Source organism: Perissodus microlepis, chromosome 4 (genome assembly GCF_051167445.1).
Source record: "Perissodus microlepis isolate ML-2025 ecotype Zambia chromosome 4, ASM5116744v1, whole genome shotgun sequence".
In the NCBI taxonomy this organism is placed as follows: domain Eukaryota; kingdom Metazoa; phylum Chordata; class Actinopteri; order Cichliformes; family Cichlidae; genus Perissodus; species Perissodus microlepis.
Window position 1 is genome coordinate 6,178,276 of NC_140464.1, and position 18,501 is coordinate 6,196,776.

Here is an 18,501-nt window from a genome sequence, read left to right on the forward strand (position 1 = left end):
GGAACTTGAAAGCAGCGTAAGGGAATGAGACGAGAGGAAATGAGAGATTTAGACAGCAGAGAAATTACACTTTGAAACCAAACCGTGCATATTCCTTTTTATTTTTCAGTAAGATGTTCAGGCATTTGAGACTGCTAGTATAGAACGGACCAAAAATTAGAATAGGAAAATAATGAGGAAACTCCACTTTGCTTCAAATGGAAGCGGAGAGGTGATGTAGCCATTCCAGTCTAAATCTGTACCGCAGTATTCTGGAATAAAAACAGCCTTGAAACAGGTGCTTATCAAACAAAACTTTGACCTTTTCTTAGTCGTTTGAAAGTAAAGTGTGACCTTGTGTGTGTTGTGAGTACAGACTGGCTGCTTGAGATGAAAGTCTTAAGTCCTGCCCTTCACTTACAGCCACAGCGGATGGGATGCAGCCTGGCTGGAATCACATGGCTGGCACAGCACTCTGTTCATCTCAAAGCAAAACAAAGACGAAACCACGCGCAGATAAAGGAAGGCTTCCCTTAGTGAAGCCGAGTGCACGCTGCTGCTGTGCTTTGACTGCCAAAGACTCTTTGAAAACAAATAAATCCAGAGCCCTTGCTTCCTACTTACTGGGAAATACCACTCAATTAGACCAAACATTTAATTAAGAATTGCCATGACATGTACAAAGAGAGGCACATACACACACGGGATGCACAAGGTCACAGATTTCTTAGTTTTCGGTTTTGTTGCTTTAAAAGTCAAACTGTTTTAATGGCTGTATTTCTGTGACACTACAGGGAGCCTGTAGCTATTTTAGAGTTTGTTGTACTGAATTCAACTTTCTGCTGTTCTCTGTATGGCAGGGGTTTAAGAGGCAGCCAGCTTGACTGATTATTGGACCTTTCCTCCCTCATACACCTCATCCCACATCTGGCTGCTGCCACTGCCCAACTCGGTGCTCTCAGCATCAATGCTGGCAATGTCCAGAGTACCAAGTCCCCCACCACCGGCAGAAATGTCCAGCAGTCCTGTGGCTGAGAGCTGGTGTTATACTCAGGTGAGTAATGCATGACTTTTTATATTTTGTGTTTCACTTTTTCACTTCCTTGTGTTTTACTAAACTGAACCGTAATCAGGCCAGAATGCATCTTAAAATATTATAGTTAGATTGTCAGGCATTACTTAAGATGGTAACCACTAACCAGTGCCATTAACCAGTCTCCTGTGTCTCCTGTCCTTTTGCCCGGAAATTAATCTCAGCACACAATGCTGAAGGATGTCTCAATTCCTAAAATGCATCTGAAGTGAAAATGATCTGTGTGTGTGTGATTTAACAAAAGAAGTATATCTGGTCACATTGCACCACGTTTTTAATTTAATTAAAAAGTAGACTTAATAAATAATATTTTGCTGATTTGCAAAACCGTTGACCATCTGAGATGAAACAAATACAGCTGTAGTTGGGATATAACAAAGCAATTTATGAGACACCTGTGGCAATAGTTGTTTTTGCTAGAAATCAATTTTAAATGAGGCTCTGAAGCAGTGATTTTTAATTTTGTTCAACGCCTGTTGCCTCAGCTCTTCTCTCCTCATATCTCTTTATCACCTCCTTCATTTGATACTCTGGTAAAATGTGAGAAAAGGAAATGAAGATGTACAAACTGAGAAATAAGAAATGGGGTATAATTTACTGGACTACTTTTGTAACCATAATTTTAATTTCACCCCTTGTAAATGCTGAGGTTATTTAATTTGTGGTATTTAAAGATGTTAGAGGATTTATAAGATTTTGTCTTTAATCAGCCCGAACTGACTTCGGCAAGCTTCCTCGTTATGTCTTTAAGTAGTTATTAGGAATAGTTCTTCAGGAAATTCCAGACATCTTCTTTGGATGTCATCTGCCTTTTGTTCACTTCTGTCCAGATGATCCCAAACTGTTTAGATAATTTTGAAGTCCAGTCTCTGGGGATGTGAATCCATGCCTGATAGTTGTGTGTTCCATTGTGTGTTCTTCCATCCAGGTGCTTTTTTTTTTTTTTTTTTTTTTTTTTGCATTGGCAGCGTTTTTGGAATCATTGTTATGCTGAAAAATGAAGCTGTTGCCAATCAGACAGTTTCCAGATGGTATTGCATGATGAATCAAAATCTGACAGTATTTTCTTTTTTCATTATTCCATCGTTTTTGACGAGATCACTGGCTGAAATGCAGCACCAAAGGATGACAGAACCTCTGTGTTGTTGTGTTGTACCTCTCCTCTGACTTCTTTAATACATTTTGAAAACGATTTGATCTAAAAATTAGAAATTTGGATTTAGCGCTCATTAAGACCTTTTGCTACTGATTTTCAGCCCAGTTCTTGTGTAATTTGGCAAACCTCAGCTTTTTCTTCTCATTTCGCTTCCTTAAAAATGGCTTTCTGACAGCCACATTTGCACTGAGACTGTTTCTGATAAGGGTTCAGCAAACAGTAGATCAATCAACTGATGGACCAAATACATTTCTCAGGTCCTGTGTCTGGTCTTTGCTGAATAACATGACTTTTAGTTATTGTTATTATAACCCCACTAGACGGGCGGGCAACGTTGACAAGCAGCTTTTTTTTAATGTGATAACATAACGAGGTAGCATAGGAGTTTTGGTACCAATAGGTGTATCTGCTAAAATTCTCAGACAGGTTTGACTTACTAAACAAACAAACCCAAAAAATGCTGGTGAAAATGTTCATATTTTCTGGTCTGAAAATAAGTTAAAAAGCAGCTAATTTTTAAATGAAACTATGATTAACCAGCCAGGAGAAGTACTGCTCAAGACCACTTTAAAAATTACAAGAACGTTTGGTTCCTTGGAGGCAAAATATAACAAAATGAGGCCTGACTCAAGACTTTTGCACAGTACCATATGCAGTACCTGGCTGGATTTAGCAAAATAATCTGATTCTACCCCAGAAGAACTCTGAATTTAGTAATTTGGTAATTACTTGGTAATCAGTCCCTTTTGTTGGATGCTTTCATGCAGTCAGGAGGTTGAGATGCTCTTTTTTTCTGCCCGTAGATTATCAAATGTCAGTTTGATTCATGCAAGAAAAATTATGTTCATCATTTATAAAGTACAATCTTTGCTTTAGAATTGGCTATGCACAGTCTGACAAATTGCTTCAAGCTTCTTCAAACATTGTTGGTTTCTTGGTAAGAGATTTTTGTTGCCTGCTTCTTATTTCTGCTTGAGGCTAGAGGCTCAAGGCTATATTAGCAGTTACTACTATAATTTACACCCAGATTACTAGATAAACTGTCAGACGTTGAGCTATATTGCGGGTGAACTAGGTTCTGTGTTTTAACAAGGTGGCGATATCGCTGTTTCTGCTGCATCAATTTTGAATGTTAAAAAAAGTTCTCTAAACTTACAAGGTGCAGTGTTAAATTGGAGGAGTAATTCAGCCATAAAGGTGTTCTTGAACAGTGTTACACAATATGTATCTTTTGCTTTAATCAGCCTGGTGCAGCTTTTGCTAATCTTTAATGGTGAATCTTTTTTTTTTAACTTTTTTGGTAATTGTGCAATATTAAATCTAGCTTGCTGATATGCTTTTTCCCTGATGGCTTCTACATTACCAGCCAAACTTTTTTTTTTTTTTTAAATAAAAATTGATGTCATTTTACATGTTTTCTTTGTTTAATGGTTATCTGCTCTATGAAATTGTATTTGTTATAGTTATTGCAGTGTAGGCTTTACTAGCTCAGATAACACTTTCCTGTTAAGAGCAAAGGTAAATAAAGTATGTCATTGATGATGTCTGTTTTTTCATCTCTGCTACGTCCTTGCAAAATTGTTTTGTTTTTTTTTTCCGTGGCTACTTTTCCATTATCCTTTCTTCTTTCCCTTCGTTTGTTGTCAGTGTTTATTAAGATGAAAGGCAGTTTTGATGTGCGGTTTTGAAGTCCTGGCTGACCAAAGACCACTTACCCATATAGAATAGATAAATATATAAAAAAGGAGATCTGGTTTCAGCCGATCCTGTGCTTTTTCTATGCAGATCAAAGTGGTGAAGTTCTCCTACATGTGGACCATCAACAACTTCAGCTTCTGTCGTGAGGAGATGGGAGAGGTCATCAAAAGCTCCACTTTTTCCTCAGGAGCCAATGACAAACTCAAATGGTTAGTAAAGTCTCATCATTCTAGCTATCACATATAAAGTACAGCATTCCTGCTCTAAGAGTGCTTTTGGAGAATGTCCTTTCAAGAAGTCGTCTTAAGGATTTTCAACTTTTGCACCTTTGAAAGGTAGATCTACGTGATCTACGTGCTTCTACACGTGGAGTATCAATCATTGCTCTGTGCCTTTTAACGTGTCTGTGTTTGCAGTGTTTATTAGCATATGTTTTGAAATTAAAATTAACCTTCTTGCATGACACCTTAGTATGCATGAATTGATCTGAGGTTAAACCCACATTTAAATTGGATTACTTTACTCTGAGATGAGGGGACTTTGCTCTGAGATGAGCACCCTCCTGCTTGTCGTGTTTAAAATGATAGGTTGAGTATGAGCAGCTCACACCTCCCATCTTTCCTTGAAACATCTTGGCAACTCCCCAGGAAGAACTGAGGGATTTGGAGGATGTGGCTAGGTACACAGAAAATTGCTCTATAATTCTTCGTCCGCTATTATTCACAGTCTGACCAGGGGAAAATGGATAAATGTATGCTGAATTTTCCAGATCGTAGCTTTGGACTTTGTTTGATTCCTGCAAAGTGTGGCAAAAAATGTTCAAAGAAAAAACTGTTATGTTTAAGGTGCTACAGTGCTTATCCTTCCTTGTCAAAACTAAATTTTTAAGGCAGTAATATGATTTGATTTTGTACTAGTTTGCCCTGAAATGACTTGACAGACTTATTCCATCCGGTGTTGGAAATGTACCTAATTGCCGAGAGTGCAGCTGTACAAACTGGCTAAGTGAACAGCTACTGGGCTGTCATGCTTAGACTTCTGTAGATGGCTGAACAGATGAGTACTTTTTGGATCCACATCATCAAAGATTTGTGTTAAGTATGACATGCCAGTGATTTCATTTCCACATAAGTCAGGGTCACTCATTTAAAATCTCATGCATTTATGTAGTGGCCAGAGATATTTTAGGGAGATGAAGGTAATGATTATGTCCTGGGATAAAACAATGCAGTAGTCACATTGGGTTATGTAAGTTGCTTGTTTAAATTGGATGCAAACTGTGTCATGTTAAAGAATGATGACTTAATTAGTCTTTTGTTTCCGGGTGATTCTGTTATTTATTTTTATTTTAACCATCTGTAGCACAACTCTTTTTCAGTTGCATCTTTTTCCAGTGCACTGCACTGCAGATCAGCCCCCCAAGTTGTACAATAAAAACTAGAGACAAACATAAATGAATTAATAAGAACTTGTTAAGAATTCAGGCCAGGTTTGCTACATTATAGAACAAAACAAGGAAAATGTATGAAATGGCTATTCTGTAGTATATTACCATAACTAAAAATCTAATTTTCAGTTCATTTTCTTTTACCTTATAATACTTTTTAAGTAGAGGTTATTTAATTTGAAAAATGTAAGACTTACTTGGCAGCTGACTATGACGTGATGCCAGGATTATTACAGTAATTCATATAATGTCGTAAAATATTATTGTCTAAAATAATTTCCAGAATTACAGTTTCCAGATGCTTAACAGTCCATATGGCCATGGTAAAGTGTTTGATGCTACTTAAACTGTAACAGGCTGTGCAACAAACAATCCATATGTTGCAAACACAAAGCTATGATTCTTTTGTGAAACTGGTTTCTGTTGCATTGCTGAGGACCCTTTTTTCCTGTGATTTATTTTAGATTTCTGATGTTTATTTATAGTTATTGCTGTTTCAGATTGAAATATTAGGAAACCTCCAGACTCTTTGCTCAACTACGTTGTACCACTACTGACTATAAAACTCTGCTGGATTTACCCTCGTTTCAATTTGTCCGATTCCAGTCTGCTTGTGAAATTCGGCAGCGCCTGTAACACTAGTTTTTCGAGGATACTCTTGCTGTTCAGACCAATTTCACGTCTGTGAATGATTCTAGATCTTCAACTTGCATTTGTTTTTGTGGAAGAGGAGAATCGAAAGGATCTAGATCTGGCAAGTATGGCGGGTGATGAGTGATGACTGTGCTTGTGTGGCCAAAGTTCAGTTTGTGTGCATTGGTGTACAATTGACACGCACCACAGGTCATGAGTTTGCACTGAATGCTCTCCCTCAGGCTCCTTATTCAATTACTGCTGAAGCCCTCAACAGTCGGTCTGATCTTGGGTTAAATGTCCCCCTAAAAAACCCCCCAAAAAACAAAAACCCCAAACCACCCAAAAGCGCGGGGGGGAGGGAGGGAACCCCCCCAAAACAAACAAAAAAAACTAACAAAAAACGACAAAAAAACCCAAAGAGCTTACTGCTGATCACGGATCTCAACATGGACACTGTGTACTTCTACTGAAAATGGCTCATATTAGTAGTGACAATCCTTGACATAAAGGTTGGGTCAGCTTGACACAGAAGTCTGCACAAGTTTGAGATCAAAGGTGGAACTCTTGATGCACACGTGTGAGGTGTTGGAACATGACTTTTCAGGTGCATTGTAATAAAAGTAGCTTTGCTGGAAGCAAAGGACAAGAAGAAGACTTTGAGGGGAGATTGGGAGTATTAGAATCAGGTGTTGTTTATTGGGTTTTTGTGAGTACAGTGAAACTTTATATTGGTTTTGCTTCCTACTTTGTTAAAAAAAAATACCCTTTTAATGGCTATATCTTCCACTTTAATGCATACCGTGGTTAATTAGTGACTAGGAAATATATTAAATCCTATTTTATTTATTCACAAGTGTCATAATGTCAAAATATGTTTTTAGCTTATCTGATGAATTTATCCCGTGACAGCGCCTCTGGAGATTTGTCAGTCTTCCCATACAGCCACATGTCACAAGAATCGCTACTCCTCCTGGTCAGAATCTAATCAAACATAGACACGGTGATCACCTAACAGGTCTTCATCCAAACCGTGCTTGGCATTTTACCTGCAATAACCTGCAAATTGTGACGGATCTTGATCCTTATGAGTTATAATACTGCGTTATTGCTGTTGTGGCTTTGTTTAAGTGTATAGGATCATTAACCAACCATGGCACAGCAGTGGGTTACCTCACAGTGGTATTGTCTCACTGTCCCTGAAACCATGTTACTAGTGTGAGTCTGTCTGGCTTATTGTCAAAGTAACATAATAGTGCACCAGACAGATTATAGGTTTACTTTTGAGCATCATTTCCTTTGATACTGGAGGGTTTTGGTGACAATAGCTTTGGACATGAAGAGTAGTCTGAGACTGCTGCTAAGCAGATCTTTAGTAGCCTTAACTGCTGTGGTTTCTGTGCTTTGATGTAGTCTAAAGCTTCAATTAAATGTTGCTTTGTGAATAAGGACATTATTCGATTTTTAACAACTTGTTTGAGAATTTGTGAAATCAAGGGAAATTGCTTCATACTGGCTAAAACATAAATCGACTAAGTAATTGATTGTGTTTGTTGAGGAAGACGTTTTTGTGCCATTATAAAACACATCATTTAAAAGCTGAAGTGGAGCATAGAAGTGACCGTTTAAAGTACATATCAGATGAAAAGTAAAAATCATTGTCAATAATTTCCAATACTTTTCATCTAAGAATAATCAGATTGTCACTTACAAATATTACAGATACTTCCAGGAACTGATACTCCCCCTTTGTCCTTTTTTTTCTTCTTTTTTTTGGTCTCACTAGTGTGTTTCTTCCCTTTCTTTCCCCTAGGTGTTTGCGTGTGAATCCTAAAGGTCTGGATGAGGAGAGCAAAGACTATTTATCACTTTACCTCCTCTTGGTTAGCTGCCCAAAAAGTGAAGTGCGTGCCAAGTTTAAGTTTTCTATCCTCAATGCCAAGGGAGAGGAGACCAAAGCCATGGGTAAGTCAGAATCACCAGGCCCTAAACAATGGCAGTCAGTTTTATTTATATAGCCTTATGGCTCAGTCAAAATAGGAAAACCTCGTTGGACTGGAAAAAAAAATCGTTGATTTGTGAATGTTTTCAAATTTGGTGACTGATTTCAAGTAGGCGTGATGACCTGTTGGCTTACCAGAGATTGAGTGTGCAACATCCTCAAGTTTTAGGTGACTCCTTTTGGTCACAAGGTGATTGCACAGATCACTTTGTAGAAGAAAACCTGTCTCCAAACAGTCACAGTCTGACTCAGACTGACTGCAGCCACATTCAGACAGATTGACGAAGAGCATGGAATTCCTTTTTAATTCATAAACACAGACAGATTGCAACACATTGCAATCAATCTGAGCTAGTCTACCTGGGCACAACTCATCTGCGATGCATCTCTTTGCAATAAGACACCAGTTTTGCCAACTGGTTGCATTTTGGCTATATTCCTATAAAAGCATAGTCTGCAGTTAAATGGCCAATCTCTTGCAACTATGTCAGTATTTGTGGAGGGATTTCTGAATGAGGTTCTGGCTATACTCTCAATTTAAGTTGTTAGTGTGAATGTCTGGGTATGTAGATGGCAACATATTTGCAATTTTCACTCATCTAATTGCTCACCATTAAATGCCATTGCTGCTTGACCCCATTCAGTGGCAAACTGAGACTAATAGCTGACACAGTCAAATTATTTTAAAGACACCAACTGTCTGCATGTGGATCTTAGACCCTGTCCTCGAAGCAACTATTTGAAAAGCAACAAGATTGCAAGTTCATTGCACACACTGATGAAAGAAAACATATTTATAATACAGGTGATCAAGATGGTAACATTATGTTTTATATGAGGAGCTTTGACATGATGATAAACACATGATCCCCCCTCACCGGCACAAGAAGTTAAGACTAACAAGCATTTAAAAATACATGGGAGTCCAGTTTTATTTTCTGAAATCCTAACTTGTTCTAATTGACACTGAAAAATATATTCAAATTCATTACTGAAACCTAAGCTGTCCACATAGACTTTATATTCAGCACAAAGCCAGGGATATCTCAAAGTTTAAGAGTTTCAAAATGAAAAACTCTTGTCACACCTGTGTCTTTGGGGCACTGAAATTTGTAATGTAGAAGGTGGAGAGTGTGTCTAATACCCCAAGTGTGTCTAATAACGTAAGGTATTGATAGCCATATGGGCTTGTGTAATCACTGCCGGTTGGATTCATTTCTGGTAAATATATAATTCAAAGTAGCGTGGGGCAATTTTGATTTTAATTAAAAAAGACCCAACCTTTTTAGAAGTCTTCGACAGCCTCACTCCCTGTTGATAAATTGGAAGTGAATACACCTCCAATTCCTTTTTTTTTTTAAATTTTTTTTAATTAGGTTATGTTATGGGGAGGAAAAGCAAACTTGTGTGGAATTGAATTAGTGAGGACCAGATGTGACCGCTTCCTGGTTATCAGGCTTTTTGGCTGCCTCCCTCTCTCCCAGTACCCTGCAGCTCACTGTACAGGAAGCATGGAGGAGGGAAGATGGGGCGGGCGGGTGGGTAGGGAGGTAGAGAGAGACGAGAAGAGGTGGGAGGCGGAAATGTGTTTGAATGAGAGGCATATGCAGTGAAGTTGTGTACAACACCCTGCGGTGCAGGTTGTGTAGAAAGGGAAATCATTTTTCCTGCTGAGAAACATTCCCCCATGTGAACTTAGGTACCTCATTTGCTCACTTAGACCTTTGCCATTTTTCTCACTCACAAATTCGTTTTCTTTCTCTTTTATCCTTTTTAATTCCATCACTATTTCAAAACTAAATCTTAATTCTGAGTGGCCGACTGAAGAAGAGTTTCTCTTGTAGTGCTTATACTGGATATTAGGTATTTTGTGATCTATAGTTTAGTTTTGCATGGAGGATTTTTCTTTGGTAGAAGTAATAATTAGACTGTAGATATGTATAATTTCAAGGCCTTACAATTTTGGTAATATTGCTCCCTTAAATCGCCAGAGAAAACCTGAATTTTGGGAATGCCAAGTGAAGTAAAAAAGAATCTTCTTTTTCTGACTCTCTTGCTCTCTTTTTGTCTCAAGGGGCTTTCTGTAATAAATGGTATGCTCCATGGTGCACACCCCATCCCATTCTTGCCATATGCCCTCCTACAATCTTCCCACAGTCCCCCTGGGGAAACCTAGGCTCTCCACTGCACTTGCATTGTCAATGGAGAAAATTACCCAACTGCCAGCATATTTGTGACACTTTAGCAAGCACTGTGTCTAAGAATATGGTTGTAAAGATTGCTCTATTGGTTCTGGATCATTTAGAATCCAATTTAATCCAGGCCTCTAGGAAAAAAAAAAAAGTCAAATAAAAACAAATTGGCTTAATTAAGAAAGCTGAGCGGCTGTGGACTGTTTATGTGGCAGGACAGTGATTTGTCTGCCTCTATACTGTGTTCCTGTAGGGACCATATTTAATATAATAGTTATTGGGTTATACTTCTTTTAATGTGGATAGTTGAATAGAAGGAAGAAATGGTTAGAAAAACTAGTGAGAACTTAAAGTAGAGTAACTCCAGTATCTTAACTTTGCTTCCATTTATGTATATATTTTTTTAGCTTACTGGAGAAGTAAAGACATATTTAGATTTTCCATTTTTACAGATGTATTCATTCCCATGTTTTGGGTTTGTTTATATGGAAAATATGAATATTCCTGCAGTACATAAGAGGAGGTGTAGGATATACTATGACGGCTTTGCTTGACATTATCTAATGAAACACCCGATCTGCATCAGTCAGCCCTTGAGCTTCTCACTAGAGAGAGTGTTTGTCTGTGGATCCTCTGATGATCTGTACTTAATAATGGAGATGGATTCAAACATCACCAGCAGACCCCCCCCCCCTCCTTTCCTACACCAGACTTGGCCACATCATTTCTCTCTCTTGCTTAATGTGCTGGTTCTCCCCTCTGAGGCTACTGGGTGGATTGTAAGTTGTCTTTTGACCTCCCCCCTCTCCCCAACACACACACACACTCCTTCCTCCCCCCTCCTCCTTTTGCCAGAGAAAACAGCTGCCCCCCTGCAGACTCCTGTTCTGACAGCTCAGAGAGGAGAGATGGAAAGTTCTCAACCATTGCCGCAAGCTGTTTTGTATTCAAATGGACTCCATGTTAAATCTCCCCTACAGACAATGGTTTTGTTGTGTTGTAGCCAAAGGCTAAGTGAGCTCGTGTGTTGGCTGTGGTCTGCTTTATATTGTAATTTAAGAATGAGAAATGCTGGTTTCATTTAACTGAAGCTGTGAATGTGAACTTGTCAGAGTCTGTTGCCCTCAGTGACTGATAGAGGCGATCAGGCATTCTGTGTGGGAGGGAGTGGAGCACCGTGTAATAGAGTAGAAGTTATTGGTCAGTCTTTATATAATCAGGTTGTATTGACATTGCTAGCAAGAATGTCAATAGACAAGTTTGTGCTGACATTAGCTTATAGAGCTCGATCTTTAGTAGAGGTTAGATTTTCTTGTGTGAACAGCTGTCACATTTATATCTCTTTATGCCAGCCAGTTTGAATCAGTGTGTAAATGGGAGCAATGTTTTACATTCGATTTTTCATCTTATATAAAAGCTAGTAAAATGCCCATTACTGCTAACTGAAGGCTAGACTAATTGTCCTTGAACAGTCAGTGCATGAAAAATGGATCAGTATAGTCTGTTGTTAATTACAAGTTGTGGTTAGTGGGATTTTGCTAAAATTGAGTGGTAAAAAGTAAGTCCAGAAAAGTGACAGACACCAAGAGAGATGTTGACTCTGGCTGCTCTGTCAGCTGCTATTTTTCTACATGCCAGCTTGTCTTCTGGCGACCTTCTCTTTCTGTGTGCCAATCGTACCCTTGAGTTTTCTGCCTGAATATGGATGTCCTGCACACCTAAATACTCTGGCTTGGCTTCCCCTTTAGTCTTTCTCTCGCTGTCGCCAGTTTAGACATCATTTTTCTCACCTTCAGCATCACCTTGGATTCTCTTTTGGCAGGGTGAGAAATTTCAGTGGTAGTGAAATATCGAAGTGCAACTGCAGCTTTGGTAAAAACTTGACAATTATCTTCACTTGTCGCTGATTCATACTTGTTATAAGTGTGTTGTTTTTTTTTTTTTTTCATACAAGTTCATTATAATTTACCCGAACATTAAGAGGTATGTGTAGCTCCACTAAATGTGTACGTATCTCTCAGCTGCACCTACCCCCCTCCCTCCACCGCTGCCCTGCTCTTTTTGGTATTCTGGCAGAGTGGCTGCACTCCCACCACCTTGGCCAGCTCACTGAAAGAGTGAGCGCCAGCGATCTGACCTGCAGTTGATTCTCTGCCAGTGCAGTGTTCTGATGCCCCAGTGGAGATGATAGCATGGCATTAGCTGAGCTCAGCACACACAAAGCCGTCATCATTGGTGCCTGTATGCATGCACACATCCACACATGCACCCACAGTCATCTCACTGTCACAGCTGAACACTGAAGAAATCACACTTCTCTTTCTCTTTTCACTGAGTCTGCTGGGGCTTCTTTCAGCATTCCCTCTCACCTCTCTTCACTTCTTCCTCTTGCCCCCCCCCCCCAAATCTCTTCCTGCTGCCAGCCTTTCTCCTCACCCCCTAGATTAGCTTTAGATACTGCCACTGGGGAACTATTCACTGGTCACTGGTCTTGTTACTTACCCAAATAACACAACTTCACAAGTAGCTTCTGTGCTTTGGGGCTTCATCTGGGTCACACATGCTAGAGCCATCAGACATGTTTAAAGGACATAAGAGTGGGTGAAAGTCACTAAAGAAAGAAGATTTTACTGAGAGCCTGTGAAAGATACCTGCATTAAGTTTAATGCTTTGTCTCAGCCCAGCCACAAACGGTGCAGTGTAGCAAAAGTTTGACACCGTTTTCAAACCTGCTAGACTTTACTGGAGATACCGTTGGCTTAAAAAAACCCTCAGTCGATTTTAGAATAACTGTTCAGCTGGGAGAACAATGAATAAAGTAGCTTTGTAAAGTGCATAAATACATTTTGTGAATTGACTTTCAGTCAAGCTTATTTGTGTATCGGTTTGCATGTGGATTCCTGTCAGCTTCTTTTGCGTACACAGCCTCCAGAGGCAGAGGATTACAGTGAAGGACCCCCTGCATGAGCAGTGGTGGGAATAACTGCATATGCACTGCACTCCCCCGCCTATCCCCTCTTTGGCTGCCTGCTCTCTCAGATCCAAACAGGGGATTAGACACAGGATCTTACAGTAGCATTGACACTTCATCCTAGTGCTTCCTACTGTGAACTGTCAGCAGATCTCCTATTGGGGTTTCTATGCAAGAGTAGGCTAGAGAGGAGTCTGTTTGAAGTGGCAAGAGTATACTAAGTTTACACACCCTGCAGATGTATGAGCCTTAGACATGATCTTTTATGGGGTGGCTGTAGCCTTTTTCACATTTAACCTCTGGACATTGTTGGGAGAGTCTGGCTGGACATGGAGCTGGAATTAGGCTTTTTAACATCAGCAAAAGAGATTCTGGCTGTGGATACAGAATACAGGATGATGATACCTACTCATGGCTCGACCGGACATCACACATACTTTGCAGTGGGCAGCTGTGAGGGAAAAGACAGATTTGAACATTTGATTTTACATGCAGTTCGACTAATATTTGGAATTGTTTAGGGCTGCAACCCACGCCTAAAAAACCAATTGTGTATCTTATAGTCAGCTGGAATCAACACGAGACTTTCACTGTGTTGTTTTACCAGGTCTTAGTGATACAGTGGTTATTTTTAGCATATTTCGTCATTGACATTAAAAGTTAAATTTAATGTTGACTTTAAGTGGATGTAATATGCCTGGAAGTTCAACAGAAGTCTGAAATGTCAGTGATGACCTGAACCCTTTTAAAGTACTGAATAAATTAGTTTGATTGAGATTAAAAACATTTGTGAAGTTGTTTTGTAAGAACTCAAGCATAGGTGGATTCTGTTCACTATTTTCTGACTCTGTTTTTCTTAAAAATCAACATTGTATGCAATATGTCCAGGTCACTGGAAAGAGGCCCCGGGGCAGGCCCACGGCACACTGGAGAGATTGTGTCTCTTGGCTTGCCTGGGTACACCTCAGTGTCCCCTCAGATAAGCTGGAGGAGGTGGCTGGTCTGGGTGTTCTTGCTAGTCTGCTGCCCCTGTGACCTGTTCGCAGATAAGTTAATGAAAATGGATGGCCAGTTCTGGACAACAGATGCTGGTGGTTCTCATTGTTGGTATAAAAAGCTTTACGACTTTCGCTAGGGTCAGGTTTTTATTGTCAACCAGCTGTGTCAGAGCATGCCTGAAAGAGCAAAAGCTTGAGGGTAGATCCTGGTTAGTAGTGGTGGTTTCCTACCAACAGAGTCTGATAAAGAGGTGTTGGAAGTGCCACAGGTCCACCTCTCAACTCATACAACTTAAAGTTATTTGTTAGGTTTGCCAACACTGGGCCAGATTTTATGTCTGGTTCTTTTAAACATGCTGGGGATTCTGTGGCAAGAATTCCACAGGCTGTGCTGTGGTGTTCAAAGTGGCTGAAGAATGAGGAGAACAGAGGGATGACAATGTTGACTTTGGACCCGATCCTGAAAATAATAAGGCCTTGGATGGATGTCAAGCATGGGAAGTTTTTATAGTGACCCATGTTTCATATTGATGTTTTGAACTGGTCCGAATGTTTGAAGCAAAATACAGCGGTCCCTCATTTAGTGCGGGAGTTCTAAAAATAACCCGCGACGGGTGAAATCTGCGAAGTAGCCAGCTTTATTTTTTTTTTTACAATTATTATAGATATTTTAAGGCTGTAAAACTCATCACAACACACTTTATACACTTTTCTCAGACAGGCATGAACCTTTTCACACTTTCTCTCCTGTTTAAACACTCTCAAAGTTCAAACCGTCGTAGAAAGTCCAGTATTATAGAATGAAACCAAAGATCGAACCCTGTTTTCAGGTTCAGAACATGGGAAATTGAGCAGCTGCGAGAGAATTCAACATTGATGAGGAATGAGTTGAGAAAAATTTGACTTATCTGACTGTTTTGTTTTGCTTAATGCGCCTTATAATGCAGTGTGCCTTATGGTCTGAAAAATAAGGTAAAGTCCAACTTTTTGTGCGATGGTTAGCATCTTCCTCTGCCTTTTGGATGCTACCACAGGTGCCTTTGACGTTTCAAAATGTTTCGTCGGCATTGTTGTGTTTGTTGGGGAGAAAACTTACCAACATACAGTACAGCACTTTTCAGAGTCACACTGCTAGCAATCAAGGATTTATGTAAATTTGACAAGCTGAACGCATTCTGTACTGTACAGGAGACACGGCACGGAGGAGATCGATTGACGATGGTCTACGGCCAATCAGGAGGCAGAACACGATGCATAATTGCACCAAAAAATAAAAAAAAATCCGCGAAACAGCGAGACTGCAAAAGGTGAACCACGTTATAGCGAGGGACCACTGTATTAAATGAACCAATTTCAGGACCATGGACAGTGCATACATTTTTCACCATGTTCACATAAGCTGTGCTCTAGCACATGGCTGTTTGAGTGGTCGACCATACTAAACAAATCCAGTGGAAAAAAATTGCACACTTGTATAGAAATAAATGTTTGTCAATCAGGCTTTACCAGTTTAAAGTGATGTAATTTATTTTTATAGAAGAATGCGAAAGAATTCAATGTTAAACTATTGTCGGCTGGTTTACAGTCCTGCCCGTCAGTTCCTGAATCCTGTGTGCATTATAACAACTCTCTACCAGACTGCAACTGTAGGCCTACAATTAACATAGATGTGTATGACCTACATTTCTATGCGTTTTACAATTAACAAGCTGCACCTGTCCTGTTAGAAACTACCCCCAGCTAAATATCTTGTTAGTTTGTGACAAAGCGCAGCTCTTGGCAGATTGGGTCATAATGAACTGAACATACTCTGACTGTGTTTGGAAAACGGTGCAAAACTAACATCTATCAAAGCAATTTGGGGGATTATACAATCTATGTGTCTATTTAGGTTCATGTAAAACACTCTTGCACTTTGCAATACCTGGTGGTATTTCATCCAATACCATCAGGGAGTGTTCTGGCTGACCTGTGTTCGTTCTGTTGCATGATAACAAGTACATCTCTGTAGCCAGAGTCATAAAGAACTATCTTCAGTGACACGAAAAAAGAAAAGGATTCCTGTAATAGTCTCCACAGAGACTCCACCGAGCCTTCATCTCAGTATTGTGGAGTGAGTCTGGGTTACATGAAGAGGAAGAAGTCACTGAAACAATCTGAATGCACAGAAGATCCTTTGAACAAACTATATGCCAATTATCTTGAAAAATTATGCACAAGTGTACCCAGGAGAATTGCTGGCAATTTGAAGGCAAAATGGGTTGTCATAACAAATATTAATAGAAGACGTAAAAAAAAAGTTTATGATTTATTAAAAGAAATAATTCTCACTGCTACTGCCTAAAAACTGTGTGGCTCTAATATACTATAATGAGACTGGGGACACGTTGCTTTTATACTCTTGTCAGTATGACCAAGCATTGCACAATTTCATCTGGTAATTTGCCAATTTGTTTATCCGTATGTCCTTACTAAATTTTCTTCTTGTTTCTGCTTAGTGCCAGCACAATTCAAGCATGGATGATTACATTTTTATTGTGTCTTACAGAGCATCCTTGGAAAGATCTTAATGGGGAAGAAATGACAAGGACTTGGCAAATAAACTGATTTCTATTGACTCTCATTGTAGCTTGTGGAGCTTTTTCCTGTAGCGTCATCTAATCCTTTACAGGCGCGCAAAAAAACAGCCATAAAACCTTAATATATTACCGTATCATGTCGTATAGTTATGTCTGTGCTTACAGGAATGGACAGTGATGGCTCCATGCACAAAAAGGGTCTGTCGCTTAAGCTCAGTAATCCCAGAACAGTGCTCAAGGAAGCATTTTCTTCTCATTAGCAAAATGGTGAATGATGTAATTTCTCCAAAGAATGGTGTCTTATTCTTCCAGCAGAGCTTCAGTTACTTGCAAAATTTATGTGTTAGCGGCTGGCCTTATTCTATCTGCAATTAGCTTTAATTTGCTGTGATCTCTGTAGCTGGCGCAGTTCAAAGCCATTAATGTTTTGACCTTGTATGTGAGTATTTGTGACTGTTAGGTGACTGTAGATAGCTGTGACCGCCTCCACAGTGTGCCTGTTGTACACACAAGAACTCCACCACCTTTCCTGTGTCTTTGTAGTGCAACTGAGTGTTACAGAATCCTTCCTGCCACTGTTAGAGATAATTGGCACTCCATAAACACATGATAATTGGACTGCTTTGATCCCTGCAATTTCTCACTTCTTGGCCAAAGAGGCACAGCAGTTCTGTCTCATGTTTACCACTAGTCTTTATGTGGCAGCGAGAGGATAGAGAGAGTGAAACGGGGGAGAGAGAGAGAGATTCTGTTTTCTTCTGAAGTGTTAAAAGCTCCCTGCAGGCATTACTTCCTGCATCCAGCCTCTTTTGCCATTGTTTCTCCGCTGCTTATGGCCATGACTCATAACAAACTTTCTCTTTCGCACACACATTCACACACGCAGAGCTTAATCACATTGTGAAAGTCTTCAAGTAATCTTGTTTCTCCTTGTTTGTCCGTGTGTCTTCTTTTCCAGAGAGCCAGAGGGCGTATCGCTTTGTCCAGGGGAAGGACTGGGGTTTCAAGAAGTTCATAAGGAGGGACTTCCTGTTGGATGAGGCCAACGGTCTGCTGCCTGATGACAAACTAACTCTTTTCTGTGAGGTAAGAGGTGGAACTGTTCATTAAAACTCATGTTGTTTGTTGAATTAATTTCACTGTGTCTTCATTTTTAAGCCTTCCCAGTAGAAATTCACAGTACAGGCTGCACCTCCAAAAATGAAAATCCTTATCATCAAAATGATTGTTCATGAAATGGGATATTTCAACATTGACATCATATTCTGAGCTGTTTCTATTAGTTGAGCTATTTGGATTAACCCAGAATATATCATTTTTATTAAGTCCAACCTATAATTATTCAATTTTGCTGAAATACCTACATTTCCTGTGTTTTGGTGGTTTTGCCCACAAGTGATCACAACTCCTATTTCACTGAGTTGTTTTTCGTCACTACTACTTATTCTATGTCCCTCTTAGTTAATAATGTATGTTTTTATTGGTACTACATACTCTCTGGGTTTCTCTCTTTCATCACTAACATACAAGCTGATTGTCATTCATCCTGCATGGTGGCTTGGCTCCGATTCCTCTGATCCAAATCTGGCTGCTGCTCCTCATTGAAAATTCCCTTGTTGTTTTTCAGCTGTAACACAGGGGGCAGCAGAGGTCAACTGTCCTCTCTCTCGTTCCCCTCTGCTACTCGTAATGGAGCCAGGGAGCAGAGAAGAGGTTAAACTTTCCGGATATGTTAATGCCTTACTTGTAATGC

At 39.7% G+C, this 18,501-nt stretch overlaps 1 protein-coding gene across 1 annotated transcript in view; it reads left to right on the plus strand.

Moving 5' to 3' along the window:
- The window catches only part of spop (speckle type BTB/POZ protein), a 99,406-nt gene that overhangs the window by 45,669 nt on the left and 35,236 nt on the right, over positions 1–18,501 (plus strand). The window contains exons 3-6 of the mRNA XM_084925281.1: positions 840–1,033; positions 4,014–4,135; positions 7,820–7,971; positions 17,707–17,834. Coding sequence (XP_084781407.1) covers positions 947–1,033; positions 4,014–4,135; positions 7,820–7,971; positions 17,707–17,834 — 489 coding nt within the window. The 5' untranslated portion in view covers positions 840–946. The remainder of the gene's footprint in view (positions 1–839; positions 1,034–4,013; positions 4,136–7,819; positions 7,972–17,706; positions 17,835–18,501) is intronic.